We start from the raw sequence: 15,946 nt of genomic DNA on the forward strand, positions 1-15,946 counted from the left end.
AAGACATTTTTAATTTCATTTGTTTTCATGCATTATTGATTGATAACCTAATTGATGGGAAATATATATATATATATATATATATTATTGAATTCTTGAGGAAACAATATATGTAATGTAACTCATGTTAATTGTTAATTCATTAATAAGTGTATCAAATTATCATAAGTACTAAAGTAAAATGAAAGTTTAAATGTCGAGTCCACATTGACTTTATTTGTATTGAAATTGGTGCAAACTCAATTTTAAAGTCATTGATAAAGTAAAAAAAATAAGGAATTGTAAGTAAAAAATTAAAGGAAAAAAAAGTAAAGGATAAGAAGACAAGAAAATTAAGTAATAAATTGAATGCGAAAGATGAATTCAAAATGCAAATGTGTTAGGATCTAACATACCAAAATTACTTGTGATGCAATATTAATAATTTTTTCTATATAATATTATCTCAATTTTTACCCGCATCTACTTTGATACTTTAACTTTTATTCCTCCTGGCATGAAAGAGCCTAATTTATTTATTTTCTCTTTCAAATTCCTTTACAAAGAAAAAATAATAAATCACATTAAGAATAAAGATACATGAAATAAGCTAAACAAACATCACTATATTCCTAGACATGATTTCATTTAGAAGACCTTTCTCATTTCTTTAGAAAATAATTATTTTTCAATGCATTTCTTTTTAAACAATGCATGAGTATGAGTGATCAGACTACAATCAATAATAATAAAGCACATAAAAGAACAATAAAAATTGGAATTGCTTTAAATAAATAATAAGAAAGAGTTATATTACAAGAGTTTGAACGCTAGACTCCTAACAATGGAGGTTTAGTCTCTCATTGTCATGAGAGACTTTACATTTTAGGGATTGATGAGGATGGAAGAAGAAGAGAGATGGATAGAAGAAGAGAGGGGGGAAATGGCTCTAGAAAGAAAGTTTCCCTTATTAGAGATACTAAAGCTTATGTGTATTCAATAGAGAGCTCTGAGTCTGAGTGTGTCTTTCTCCTTTACTTCCTACTCCTTTTATAAGCCTAAGGTAGCTTAAAATTCACACGACCTCGCAATAAGCGCACCATTTTGAGCTTAACGAGTATGACGGTGATCACGCGCTTAACACAATGACGTATGGGTTTAACGAGTATGACGACGATCACACGCTTAACGCAAGATTTGCGCTAAGTGCGCCTTTGGGATTCTTTGTGGACCTTCTTCGGGCTAGGCTTGGGCTGGCTGTTGAGCGAGGTGTCGTGTTGGGTCTGTCTTGCGCACTAAGCTAGATGTTCCCGTCTTCAACTTCTTCTTCAAGTTTTTGTATTAATTTTCCTCCAAAACACGTGTAATTTTCCTTCTATTGAATCTTGTTGGTCAATAATTAAACTGACATTAAAATTCTCATTATTTTATTAAAAATAACAGTAAAATTGAGGAATTCCAATCATTCATAATCAAATTTGACTATCAATTAAACCCAAATTTTACAATTATCATTAATTACACTCACATATATGAAATTAACATAATGTGATGGTTATATTATTGATTTTGTTATTAAAAATATGTACGTTTTTTTGTCACAATAATCGATGATATTTATGTGAAGTATCCATGATCACCTTAATGGATGATGACTACTATTAGTCAAAGATTAAAGAGAATAAACTGGTTTATCTAATTTAGTGGAAAAAAACATGTATAAACTAAAAGAGAAATTAATAATTGAAAATTGATTTGAACCAGTCATTTATAAAGATCATTTTTTAATTAAAAAAAATCAAATTTATGACATAAAGTAAATCAAGTCATCCACTCATTGGTTAGGATGTCTAGATTCTCGCTAGTTTACAAATTTATGATTTCGTTCCAAATTTTGTTCACTCTATCTTTTTATTTTATTTTACTAATTTACTCTATCTTTTTTGAATGAAATAATATAAGCAACTTGTTACAAAAAAATAATAACTCATTTACAAAGATTATATATGAATTATTATTTTTGAATATTATATATGAATTGTTATTATTTAACGTTTTAATATTATTATTTTTCTTATATAACATTTAATATAATCTTTTCGTGTCAATTTATTTTTCTGGTTTATTTTTATATAATTTAGATTATTTTATTACTTATGATATTATATAATATTAAAAGTATTTTTTTTAATTATGATCAAATAATTTACAATTAAATATATTAAACTAATATAGTTTCATCAGCTCAATAATAACTTCTTTTTTTGGTGGGAGCTCAATGATTATTATTATTATTACAGTTTTAAAACATTACTTCTTTTTAAGGCTATATCAAAATTTTGGTCATTTATCTACATTTTAATTAGGTTTCAATTTGGCCATTAAGTTTAAGAAGTTTGAAGTTGGTTCCTTATATTGCTCTGTTATATTAAATTGACTCATCCATCAGTTTTTTACACTAACGGTATTAAATTGACTTTACATCTAGTGTATCACCAAATTGACCAAAATATATAGTTTCAAAAACTAACAAAATTACCAATTTGGATAATGGTTATCTATATCCATAGTTTTCTATTCTTTCAACGATTTACTATAGGATAATGGTTTAAAGTTAACTTTAATTTCATTTTCATTCATTATTGATTGATAACCTAATTGATGGATTCTAACAAACGTCTTAAAGTCTGAGTTAGTATATAAGGTGTTTGGACCAACTAAAATTATAGTTTTTTTTAGGGAACACAAATTATAGTTAAGTAATACATTATAATATTATAATATTGTTGATTGATATTTTCTTGTTATTTAAGTTTTTTATTAAGGCTTAATACTTGTTTGTGCCTACAAAGACATCGCGAGTGGTGTCATAGGCAAATCAAATTGCTGACCCCTTTTTCCAAATATTTTCTCAATATGATTTTTACGTAGTTCTTCATTTATTTATTTTTCTCTTCTAGCCGGTAATGCTGGTGTAGTATACCTACGTGGACTTTAGTCAAATAAAAAATTACATATTTAATGGGTGTAATTTAATTAACAACACACAATTGAATTTGAGGAAAAAAATTGAATTTGATAGAAATTTAATCACACTTAAAAATTTTCAGAATCTTGTGGGGATACACACCAGGATCTCACCAAAGAGGAAAAAAAAAATTCCAATTACAATGGTTAAAAAAAAAAAAATAGCTCACACTTCTTGGGGTAATTTTGATATGGTTCAAAATGACTTATTGGGATCTCTTGAATTTTCCATTCTTAGGGAATGATGTCCTGTATTTTCCTTCATTGTCGATGCAATGAGTTGACATTGTCATTGCATGGCTATCTATAGAAAATGACAAAGAAAGTAAACAAGGTCTTATTTAAATGCATGCAACCCTCCAAAACAAACCAAGTTGATCACAATATTTACCTCTTCATCAACCTCGCAATAATTAATTTATTTATCATCATCATCATAAAAAGAAATTAAATAATTTAAACAGCGATGGCAATTATGTCAAAGGTGGTGATGGGTCTTGTTCTCTGCGTTCTTTTGGTGTCCGCGGTTTTGGTCCAAGATGCTGAGGCATCAATGGTAGGCCATGGAGCAATGCAGCGTGACACTTTTCCTGGATGCAGCAAAAGACACCCCAGTAATGTGGCCTGTCATCTGCCAATAGCTAATGATTATAGAAGAGATTGTGAGCCAGGACAAAGATGTCGTCATCAAGAAGCTCCAAAGGTGATAGCAAGATAATTCAACATTAATGAAGGACCCTAGTTGCACACATGCATATATGCATGCTTGGACATTGTTTTCTTTCTTTGATCAACATCTTTTGAGAGGGAATTATATATGTATGTATTCATGAATTCCTGAGGGAAAGATATGTATTCGTTAATTAGTGCAGATCCGTACAAATCCTTTGTAGTAAATTAAATAGAGTATATTTAAAACAATAACATTATTATTGGTCGATGTAACATTTAAAATGTAGACCTGACCACAACATATATTTTTTTATACATACCCACATTTATGCCAAACCCCCAGATTACATGCAATACAACTACCAACATCACTATGTTACAATTTACTTGCAAAAGCAAGTTGGCGGGATTAGCTGTGATTGAAGATGAACTTGGTAGTTTTGCAAATTTACTACATTGTCAAACTATGCATCTCCCATTTGTGTATCTAGGCATCCCAATTGCTGCAAGCCCCCAGAGTCGAAACTTGGCATCCGGTCATCCGAAAGTTCAAGCGAAAACTCTCTTTGTGGAGGCACAAGAGCTTATCCATTGGATGAAGGATCTGTCTTGTCAATATGGTACTTACATCCATCCCACTCCTTTTTCTCTCTTTCTTTAAAATCCCTAAGAAAGTGGTGCATGTCTTGAGATCTTTGCAAAGAAATTTTTTGTGGGGGAAAAAGAGGAATCTAGGAAAATTGCTTGGGTAAGTTGGAGGAAGGTACGTATGCCAAAAAAAAGGAGTGTGGGGGGTTTGGGAATAAAGGATTCGGAAGTTTTCAATAGGGCACTACTAGGTAAATGAAAATGGAGAATGTTGCAAGAAAAAAATAGTCTTTGGATTAAGGTTTTGAGATCAAAATATGGGGAGTATAATGGGAAGGTGAGAGAGGGACATTTCATGAAGGGGTCTAAAGGGTGGAGTGGAGGGACCTGGGGGGGTGTAACAAAAGTGAGAGGACAAAGTCATTGGTTTGCGAGTAAGATTAAGTGGTTGGTGGGGGAAGGTGAAGAGGTTGGTTATTGGGATCAAGTATGGGTGGGGGGAAGGACATTACGTGAGATTTTTCCAAGAATTTACTCAAATTCGGAACAGATAAACAGTTGTGAGGGGTATGGGTCATTGGGAGGGTGAGGCTTGGGTGTGGGACTTTGAGGTGGAGAAGATCTTAGTTTGAATGGGAAAAAAGGTTGTTGCAGGAATTCTTGAATTGTATTAATGCTGTTGGGTTGGAAAAAGAAGGATTTGGATGGGAATTAATTCCTTGGAATATACGGTAAGAGAAGCATATACAAGTTTACCAGGAAGATGATGTTTTTAAATGTATTTGGAAAATGCCCGCACCCTCCAAATTCTGGTGTTGGCTTGGAGAATTATTCTTAACAGGGTGCCTACTAAGAAGGATCTTTTCAAGAGGGGAATTTTTAATCAACATGAAGACATTGTGTTTTTTCCGTAAACAAATGGAAGAATCTACTTCTCATCTCTTATTTGCGTGTAAACCGTCTTATCTGGTGTGGATGAAATGATATGCGTGGTTGGGGTTCCAGTTAGCACTACCATCGGATCCGGCTTCACATGAGGCAACACTTGGGTCTGATAGTAGGGAACAAAAGAAGGAAAGGAAGTCCATATGGTCATTGTGGTTATATAGAAATGATATAGCTTTCAACAACTTCAATGAAGGAACAGATCATGGTATTGGTTAAAAGGAAAGCTGCAGGGATTCAATAATTCCTTCTAGGAGTGGGCTATGCAACCAAAGTCATGCTTAAGGTACTTATAGTCACAGCTTGGTTTCAACGTATTTGGTTGGATATATCATGTATGGGGTAATTTAAATTGTCTATGCGGAGTAAACTGTACTAAGCATCCTTGTCTCTGTAATGTTTTTCTTATTCGGGTATCTCTGGTACTCTTTAATAAAATGTTTTCTTTTTGCCTAGAAAAAAAAACTATGTTACAATTTACAACACTATCACTTACGTTAAGTCTCCCTCCCACTAATGTTTCCAACGTCGCAGGAAAAAAAATATCGGACATAATAAAGAGCTAATACTTCTGTAAAAAAACTAATACATGCATCTGTCATGAGACTCTTGACTATTGTTTTAAAAAATTGAAGTATATAGTCATTTGGAAAAAAAAATGAAAACTATTTTTTTAACTTTTTGAAGAAATTTTTTCATACCAAAATCGCTTTTGGAATTGAAAAAAACAATAAATTACCAGCCAAAGTCCATAGAAAAACAATAAACTATTTTTCTTGTTTTAAAGCCTATGTAATGTTAAACACAAACGTTAAAGAAATTTCTTATTTTGGGCAATATTGCAGCATATATTACTTTTTAGCATCTAAACTTATGTTACAGTTTTTTAAAAGCATCATAAATTACAGAAAAAAATAATAAAAAGATGCAAGAATCAGCTATCACCACTGCACCTGGAACCAAAACATCCACCCCCAAATCAGAAATCTGAAAAGCCGTGATAATGGTATAATCCATCCAAGCTTAGCAATGTAAAATACAAAGCAGATAAGCCATTACTTACACACTCCCCACAAATTTTCCCTTCGTCCAACCCATTCCCTCACACACCTTTCTCTCTCCACTCCTGCTTCCAAAACCTCCTCCACCGCCGCCCTACGTGGACATTGTATTATCGTCTCGCTTAAAGTTTCGTGATACAATAATACAATGACAATAAAGTGAATCTTCAAGCGAGCCAATAATACAATGCCATTAATCTGTATATATTAATTTATAAACATTATATATGAATTGTTATTATTTAAATTTTTTATTTATATGAATTGTTATTATTTAACTTTTTAATATGTAACATATAACATAATCTTTTTGTTTCAATTTATTTTTCTTACTTATTTTTTAATAATTTATCAAATCACTCACAATCAATTAAACCATTGAATTAATGGCTTCATTAGCTCGATAATCACTTCTTTTTTTGGTGGGAGCTCTATGATTATTATTATAGTTTTTGAAACGTTACCTATTTAGGCTAAATTAGAAATTTATTCCTTTATGTACGTTTTAGATTTTAATTTGCTCCCTTAAATTTAAAAGGTTTGAAGTTGGTTCCTTATTAGACTATAGTGTCTCTGTTAAATTAAATTGACCCATTCATTTATTTATTACACTAACAGGATCAATTTAAGTTGACTTTAGATCTCTTACCGTTTCTCACGTATCACCAAATTGACCAAAATCGTGTAAAAAACTAACAAAATGACTAATTTGGAGAAACAAATAAACTTTAAATCAAAATGAAACATTTTAAACGTAAGGGATCAAATTAAAGCTTAAATATTTAGCCATTTTTCTACTTGCATATTAGTTGAGTCAGACTGTTGCTATTATAAAGGAAATCTATACAAATAATATATGCATCTACAATCTAATATCCAATAGGCTTTTTTGTAAAAGTTCCTTTTTCGCAATTTATACTATAAAATAAGCTACTTTTATCTAAATATTTGGCCTAGCTTCTCCTTTTAAGGAGAAAATAAGCTAAAATTAAGATGGGCCAAACACTACCGATTGGTGTGCATTAAAGTGAAGAATTCAATGCTAGCACAGAAACAATGAGTTTCTCACAATTGAATATTGAAAATCAATACTACATGTTGAAAAGGGAAGTCAGATGGATTAAGTTTAACTTGTGTGACAAACTTGAATCAGTTTACGGCATCTGACTGACTGTTGACTCTTGATTATGAATGTTCAACAAATAGGGACAAAGAAACATCCCATAACAAAGAGCTAAGGTGCTAGTTTTGGCGCCCTTGTTCCTTAACAACTAATGCCTGTTGTGGTTCCTTCTCCTCTGGTTCTGCCATCGCTGAATCTTTCTGCTGTTCCTTCTCTCCTACTTTTGCTTCTCCGTCTTCTAATTGTAGTACCACATGCTGCCTTAAATATCTGAATAGTACGAGCAATATAAAAACTGCATGGAAAAATTATTGCACAAGAATCAATCACCACAAAGTTACCAAACCCAAATGCAAAATTAAGTAGACAGGATTTACCATCCTCTATGTTTCATTGTACAACAGGAAAACGTGTATCTATTCAGAAGCAAAACAATCTATCCCGAGACAAATTTTTAGTCTAATTTCCAAGTAATCTGAGATTACCAGTATAATTTTGCAGAAGGCTATGGAATTTTAATAGTGCAAATGGTCTAAGCTTATGCTAAAATTGCTTAGAGTGCGTTTGTTTTAGCCAAATCCTACTTTCTAATGCTCGTTGAACCCAATCATCCTCTCGAATTGGATTGGCGTCCAACAAGATGGAACACTGATTCAAATGCAACTGTTGAAAATTATAGTTCATGCTGTCAACTGCAGCCAATTCTGTTACTAGGGTCTTACCAGTGAAAATTCGAGTTTTTATTGAAGATAGATTCCAGAAGGTCATGAGTGCTGATGCCATCACTTTCTTCTTGTGAGTGCAAGCACTCCATGTGTCCAACAACCATGATTTCAAGCCCTCAGCTGCATAACAAAAGTTTTCTACTATTAAGCACTAAAAAGTGGACAGACAAATGAAGTTTCCTGCAAGTAGGTGGACTCATATACCTCTCTGGTTTATCTGAACAGTGTAGCTAGAATAAAGCTTTGGAACACTGAAGCTGACAACAAATCCTGTCCATATATATAATCATTATCAATTTAGCAAGATATATGGCAGAAATGAAACTGTAAGTGTAAAAGAAATAGAGTTCATGGTGTCCTCACCAATGGCACACAGCCTCCGGATAGTAATTAAGTGGCCGTACTCCGCTCCTAGTAGAAGGAAAGGAACTACCTGCAACCACAAAAGACCAACTAATTACTTAGGCGGTATAAAAAAATTATGGACCTGACCTGACATATTAAGAATTTAATTAGGAAATTCAATCCTTTTGTGGAATCATGTCCTAAACCACTGCACTTAAGGTTATGAGAATGCTTCTCAAGTATGAATGGTTCTCATAAACTCATCAAAGCAGGAACTTAAAAATTAAAATAGTCACGCAATGAGATATAACAAAAAATGCATAGGGTCAGAATCTGAGAGTGAGATATGGTGGAGGGAGGGGTGTGTGAACAATCTATATTTTCTGTATTCATGCTCATATAGTGAAATCTGTTGCTTTGTTTCTTATCGCTTACTATCATTCTCAGCTTGTTTTATTTGTTCTTGAACGTTTTGCATCAGTTCACATAAAACCTATAAATTACTTCAATATAAGGTGCTATTGAATTAGTTGAAAAGTACAAAAGTTTTTACAATCAAATAGAATCAAAATTAAATTCTATATCTAAAAAAGAACTTAGAGGATTACTTTGAGGGTCATGGATGGTTCTCCCGAGAACAACGCTCTCATCCTTGAAATTGCAAAATTCAGAGCAGGAAGAATTAATTTCGCAAGACGCAAAATGTCATCCTCTGTCAGCTTGATTTCCCTCTTTTCTTCAACCTCGTTTCTGAAACACAAAGACCAGTCACAAAATACGCAAGAAAGAGCTTGAAGCATAACACCACCTATGAATCTCGAACTAAAAATCGTACCTTTGACAAATCGAATTCGAGAAAAACGAAACACCCGATAAGAGAATCCCCAATTGCGACAAGGCCGAGAAAACACTGAAATTTTTATAAAAAAAAACTCAGATTTTTTCTCCACGTGGGTGAAAATAAAAAACAAAAACGCATAAAGTACTGACCTAAAGTTGAGTCCTTGAGTAAAGCACGAAGACAAGAGACAAAGAGAACAAAAACCAAACCAAAAGGTTGACTTTGACGCATCCTTCCACATGATCAAATCACTCACCACCTGTCCAACATGGTCCAGATCGCCACCATTCTCTTCTTCACTCTCTGAAAACAAAAACCACCCAGAAATAATAAAAAATTATGATCAAACATAGAGAAGCCAAAGGGATTAGGGAGAAAATGGTAAAAATGCATACTTGGAGATGGGGTTGAAGGTGGAACGGAGTTAGGTTTCTCCTTCTTAGTTCGCGCGGTTTGTCTTCTCGTTCTGGGTTTTCCGACCTCTTCCACAAAGGTTGAATCTTTTTCTTCTCGAATCTCGAGCTCGGAGCGCCGCCGCGATTTGCGAGGGTTCCTTGGGGACGCCGTTTGGGGTGCTCTGGTTTTGCAGCGGCGTCGTACCCCGGCGGAATCCGGTAACTCCGGCGGCGGCGTGGTGCTGCGAGGGACGGCGGGGGATGGTGATCTGGTGGGGGTTGCGAGAGGGGACAGGGGAAGAGGAAGAGGGAGAAGAGGTTCTTGTTGTTGGGGTTGGTTTGTCTGTGATGAGGAGACAAGGGTTTTGTTGATGAGAAGAAGAATCCATGATTTGAAAGAAGAAGAGAGTTATGTTATGTTGTTGTGTTGTGATTGTGATGAGTGAGGGAAGGTTGAAGGATTGAGATGAAATTATGATTCTTGTGGTTTCGGTGAGGGTTTTGTGAGGCGCTTCAGTGCAGTGAAGCGTTGTTACTTGGAATGAATTTGAATGCGGGCAATTTGGGTAGTAGCCGTTGGAGAAATTATCGGTTTTAAAATCTTAATAAATAGAAATATTTTGTGCAATGATATCTCGTTATAAATGATCTTAGTAGTAAATTACACTTCTATTTTCTCTGTTTTTTTTTTAATTGTAACCGATTTTATTTTTTTTACAATATTTTTATCTTTATCAAGATATAACAAATTTATCCTAACATTTTTAGTGTATACACCCTTCTGTCTTTGTTTTTTTAGATTATCTTTCTTTTTCCTTTTTTTTACATTATTTTTACTTTTCTATTGTGGTTAACTAGTATCAATTGAACTAACAATTGATCTTCTGAATGAATTTTTTTAAAGACAATATCAATTTTTTCTTTACTATTTGACTCTTATTTCATTATTGTTAACACTTGAAGAAGATATATCTTTTAATTGAAAACACAAATCCATGAACAAAACACTAAAATTTGAAGTAAATGACCAAATTCAATCAATTGACATTGTTGAGAACATGTCCAATAAAAACACAGCAACCAAACCCAACACATACCAAAAAAATTGAACTAAAAAAGAAAAAGAAGAAGGAATGGTGTTAACACATACGTATTAATAAGGTGAGTTTACGTCCAATTAGAGAGAAAAAAAGAGAGAAAGAAGATGAAGGTATTTTAAACATAAATTTTGGTTAGCAACATGTGTTTACTTTCTGTTGAATTATTAAATGGTATCTAATAGGGACGGAATTTGGGTGTAATGTGAGATTTTTATAAGGTAAAAAAAGGAGAGATATTGGGTGCAAATTTTTTTTTTTAAAAAACAAGGGTGCAAGTGTAATTTACTCTACAATAAATTTGTTTTTTTTATAATAATTATATTAAAATTCATATAAAGTATTTTTTGATTAATTAATAGTATAAAAAATTTACGATAATAATATACAATCATTATACTCTAAAAAAAATGTTACAAGTTAGAGCTTAATGTCTAATTAAGCATTTTTTTAACATAACACCTATTGAGCTTAATGTTTAAGTAATTCACTTTTTTTACTAAGTGTTTTTCTTACTATTTCTTCATCTCATAATAATATTTTATATTGTTATTATTAATTATTAATATTTTCTTTTAAAAATATTCAATTTTTTTTAAATGATAGATTGAATGTGATCAAAAGTAAAGTTAAACCAGTGAGTTGATATTAAAAATATAAAATTTACTATTAAATTTTGAAGATAAAATATATTTGAAATTAATTTTTGATATTTAGTAGTTTATTAAACCTCAATTCGTAGTAAGAGAATATACATGCATTTGAAAAGACTATACATTACTTCATAAAGAAGAGTATTAGATGAGAAGACATGTGATGTGAGGAAGAGAGAAGTAACATTACATAAGTCATTCCTATATCACCATGATTGCACCCACTAAGTTGCTTTATTTTTTAGTTGGTCCACTTCTCAAATGGTTGATAACAAATGATTAATTTGGTGTGAATATGGCTAGAATCTTCACAGTAAGAAAATTTTTACGTTTCAAGAAACATTCTTTAGACAAAATAGATCTTCTTATTCACTGTATTATGAACACTCGTTTATTCCACTGCAAGTGATATGAACACATTCTGCTGCGAGTGTTAACCTTTATAAGTATTAATAAGATACAAAATTTGAGGAATATCTTCAAATATATATGGTCTTTGATAAGATATGCCTAAGAAATCAACAACTTCCACACCCTACCATGAGACATAACTTCGTGGCATCTTTGCATATATAAGGCAAAATGCTTTTATCCTGTTAAGGCCTTCTACAAGATTAGAAGTGTGGACAGCAAAACTAATTCGAAGCCAATTTTTCAGTCCAACCGTGACACCTAGTACAATTGATCAATAAAGAGAAATTTTCATCATCACATGACTTTAATTTTATTCATGATAAATTAATGAAACTGAGATTCTAGAAAAAATTATTACCTGGAAGAAGGACAGATTCCTCTTCAGCTAGCTTGGCACAGAAATCCATCTCATCAACAATGTCCTTAATTTGTGAAAAGTTAATCTCTACCTGCTCCATTCAATTTACTATTAATTTATCATCTGTAATGATGATCCAGTGTTAAAGTACTAACTACTACTAATAACATATGAAAACCTTAAAACTCTAAATGCCACGTACCATGACACACATTGCTCCTACTGGTTTGTGAGGGCATGTTAAGCAAAGGATCTCCTTACATAAATCATAGAATATGTTTGCAGCCCCCCTCAATATATTAAGATTCTTTGAAAGGAACTCATCTTTTGTTTTGCCAAGGATTTCAGGTATTGCTGCCTGCAAACTTACTAGCTGTAATTATTGTTTCAAGGAAAAAGAAAATGAAAAACAAAGGATATGGACATGCAAAGTATGCACATTTATAAAATTCTGAGTTCATGTATACTGATCTATTCAGAAGAAGAAAACAAGGATGTAAATTTGTAAAAGTATTTTTCTGTTGCTCTTGTATTTTGCTTTTGCTAGTTTGCACTGGTTACCTGCAAGAAGGTTGGAGGGTCAATTGTGATCTCCAAATAACTGATGATTTTTTTCACAACCTGATAAAGAATGAAAACAATTGTCAATTGCATAATTCATACAATATAGTCAGTCAAATATCAGGATAATGTATATATCTATCTAAGCTAAAAAAAAATTTATTCAATTTGATCTTCAAAATGAAAAAAAAAAATGATAATGATAAGGAGAAAACTAACCCCAGTTTTCTGAAAAATTCCATGAGGGTCACATGTGGCTATCCAGCCAGTTCTCCAACCAGGAACTAACCATCTCTTTGATAAAGATCCAATTGTAATGACCGGGACTATTGAAGAAAACACCCCCATGGGAACAAATGGATTGTTTCCATAAGTTACAGGGGCATAGATTTCATCAGAAATTACAAAGATTCCAAGTTTCCTAGAAATTTCAGCAACCTACAATACAAGGGCTCTCAAAAATGATCGATCACATTTCAGTTCCAACTCTTAAACAACGTAAGCACAAGACTATGTGTGTGTTCCCTTTCTAAATGTTGGTATGTGAACACACTTCCACATGGATTGCTAGAATTGATGAGGACAGTGGCCACTGAGTTTTCATCTGCTAGAACTTCAAGGGAATCAAGGTCAACCTCCCAACCTCTCAGGCCAAAAATCAAAGTGACGTACTTCGAGGAGACAACAACTAGCACGAGAATCATATTGCGGGTACCCGGGTCTTGGAAGGAGAATGTTGGCACCAGGACGTGCAAGGACAGGTAAGATTATATCTATAGCTTGTGTGCCACCAATGGTGAGAAAAACATTCTCTGGTGATAACTGGTATGGAAGATCAGAAGAGAGATAATTTGCAATAGCCCTGCTTTTGGGAATTGCAGTTCATTATTACCATACCAAACCAACATAAAAATCTTAAAATTCATTTTGGCTTCATATATTACACATGCATATTCATTTGATGGAGTGCCAAATACTTAGCGAACTGAAATAAAAGAACATTGAATGTCACCCATGGACTCTTTCTTTGAAGAGAAATTACAAATATGAAATCCATCTTATGACTGAATGTCAAATTCATATCACAAAATCTAAAAGCTTAGTTTAGATTTAGTCATTCAATAGATTTGGCACTTCAATCACATTAACATAACTAAGACCTGGCAAACTTAATCCACTAGTTTATTAAAACTCAAGCTCTAAATCTATGAGCAAAAATTTATTTGTTATTAGTTTTTGTAACGCAAAATGATCATATATGTTGGCAAAAAGATTCAATATACAGCTCTCTTATTTAAAGTAAAAAATTCTCATATTCAAAGTTTGTTTTAAGTTGCACTCACTGTTGTGCTGACTCCAAGTTGATTACTAATTATTACTAAAGAGCATCTCCAATGATACAACCATGATAGAGTTGCTTATCTTACTTTTATTGGCTTTAAAATAATACCACATGAGATTCAAGAACTTCACCAAATTTTCTCTCTGAAAGTACAATCCTTAGATAAGGTCCTAGAATTATTTCAAAATTCTTAGGAACTGTTGCTTATGTAAGCAAAGATTTTTATATAAAAATTGTCATGTCAATTGCTCCAACGGTAAAATTTGTATATAGGCCGTTCTCATCAGGTAAGCCAACGGTGGGAGGGTAACAGTTGAAGTTATAAGAGTGTACAGTAGTTGAAACAGCACCAGTAGCTTCAGTGGTAGTCCGAAACAATGGGTTATCAGTGGGATCTACACGACAGAACCAAAGGTTTCTTGTCTCGGCTATTGTTGACTCTCTCCATCAACATGTTATATGCCCCTCTCACAGAAATGGATGAAGCATTTAGCTTCTTGTTCCCCTGAAAATTCCACTTCTCACTTCCATTCTCCATTCTCTTCGCCCAGTATATGGCGCCTGAGTTTGGTGAACCAATGTAAGTGATTTTAGAGAAAGTATATACGTAAATCAACAGTATGAGATTTGTTTCAACTTAACCGGAGATTCCGAATCTAAATCCTAGATATGCAATAGATAAAAATATCTGTGGTCTAAAACAAAAAACAAAATTTAGTAAAAAGAAAAGATTCCAATTGAGAAAGATAAACCATACTTGTACTCATTTGTAATGTAATGAGAAAATCTGCATTACATGTTGTGGGTTCCATATGAATCTTGGCTTTATAAGCTTTTTCTATTATTAATATCGACAAATTTATAAAAGTGAGATAATTTTTTTAAAAAGATTACATAAATAAATAGATTTTGAAAATATTGCAAGATATGGGTAAATCGTGTTTTAAAACATGATTTTATATAAAAAAAATCGTATTCTAAAACACAACTTTAAAACTATAATTTTCTTTAAAAAATATTATTGTATATGATTTAAAACACGGTCTCAAACATTTTATATTTTAAAAAATATATATACAAAGTTATATTTTGAATCACAATTTTAAGTATTTTTTTAAATATTGACGGTTGTGATTCAAGATCCAATTTCAGTATTATTTTTCATGACAACATTCTAAAGTTGTATTTTAAAACACAATTTTTTTATAAGAAGTCTTATTTTTAAATAAACTTATTCATATTTTATAATATTTTTAAAATCTACTCATTGGGCTGGTGATCCTAGAAAAAAATGAAATAATAATTAATAATTGGATTTTTAAGTTCTCTAGATATGATAATTGAGTGATTTTCATCTCTTAAAGTTATATTTGTATTTTTTTTTCGTCAAAATAAATTTACTAGGTATTTAAATATTGATTCACACAATTCAAATATGAATCACATAAATGATTTTTAGTTGTTTTTTTTGCATCTTAATGTGAAAAGTTGATTAAAAGTAAGTCACCAACATTAATTCAAACATGCAATACATCAATTTTACAGGTACCCTTTGTTAAACACAGTACACCCCTTCATATATAAGATCAAACCAAGCACCCCTCCTATCTACGTGCGTGTTTACAAATATGATAGTTAGAGTACAACTTAAGTAGTACCCTGCCACCGACCACAATGACCGCATAGCATTTCTAACTTAACAATTTCTAAGTGGACCAACCTTTCTATACACCATTCCTTGACTATTTTATTTTCCCGTCCAATATACAAAGAAATTACATGTCATAAGATTTCTTTTATATAAACTAAAATTCCATTAA

At 32.2% G+C, this 15,946-nt stretch overlaps 1 protein-coding gene and 1 pseudogene across 1 annotated transcript; both read right to left on the reverse strand.

Annotated features, from left to right (window-relative positions):
- Nucleotides 1-7,315: 7,315 nt before the first annotated feature.
- On the reverse strand, nucleotides 7,316-10,478 carry LOC100799764 (reticulon-like protein B17). Its single transcript, XM_006594780.4, has 8 exons — nucleotides 9,702-10,478; nucleotides 9,456-9,609; nucleotides 9,301-9,375; nucleotides 9,074-9,215; nucleotides 8,484-8,553; nucleotides 8,325-8,390; nucleotides 8,118-8,240; nucleotides 7,316-7,690 (listed from the first exon to the last, which is right to left on the reverse strand). Exons 2-8 carry the CDS (start codon nucleotides 9,545-9,547, stop codon nucleotides 7,515-7,517), a joined length of 744 nt encoding a protein of 247 aa, XP_006594843.2. The 5' UTR covers nucleotides 9,548-9,609; nucleotides 9,702-10,478; the 3' UTR covers nucleotides 7,316-7,514.
- Nucleotides 10,479-11,986: 1,508 nt separating this feature from the next.
- LOC100800297 (nicotianamine aminotransferase 1-like) lies at nucleotides 11,987-14,754 on the reverse strand (annotated as a pseudogene).
- Between the last annotated feature and the right edge of the window lie 1,192 nt (nucleotides 14,755-15,946).

Source organism: Glycine max, chromosome 13 (assembly GCF_000004515.6).
Source record: "Glycine max cultivar Williams 82 chromosome 13, Glycine_max_v4.0, whole genome shotgun sequence".
NCBI lineage: Eukaryota > Viridiplantae > Streptophyta > Magnoliopsida > Fabales > Fabaceae > Glycine > Glycine max.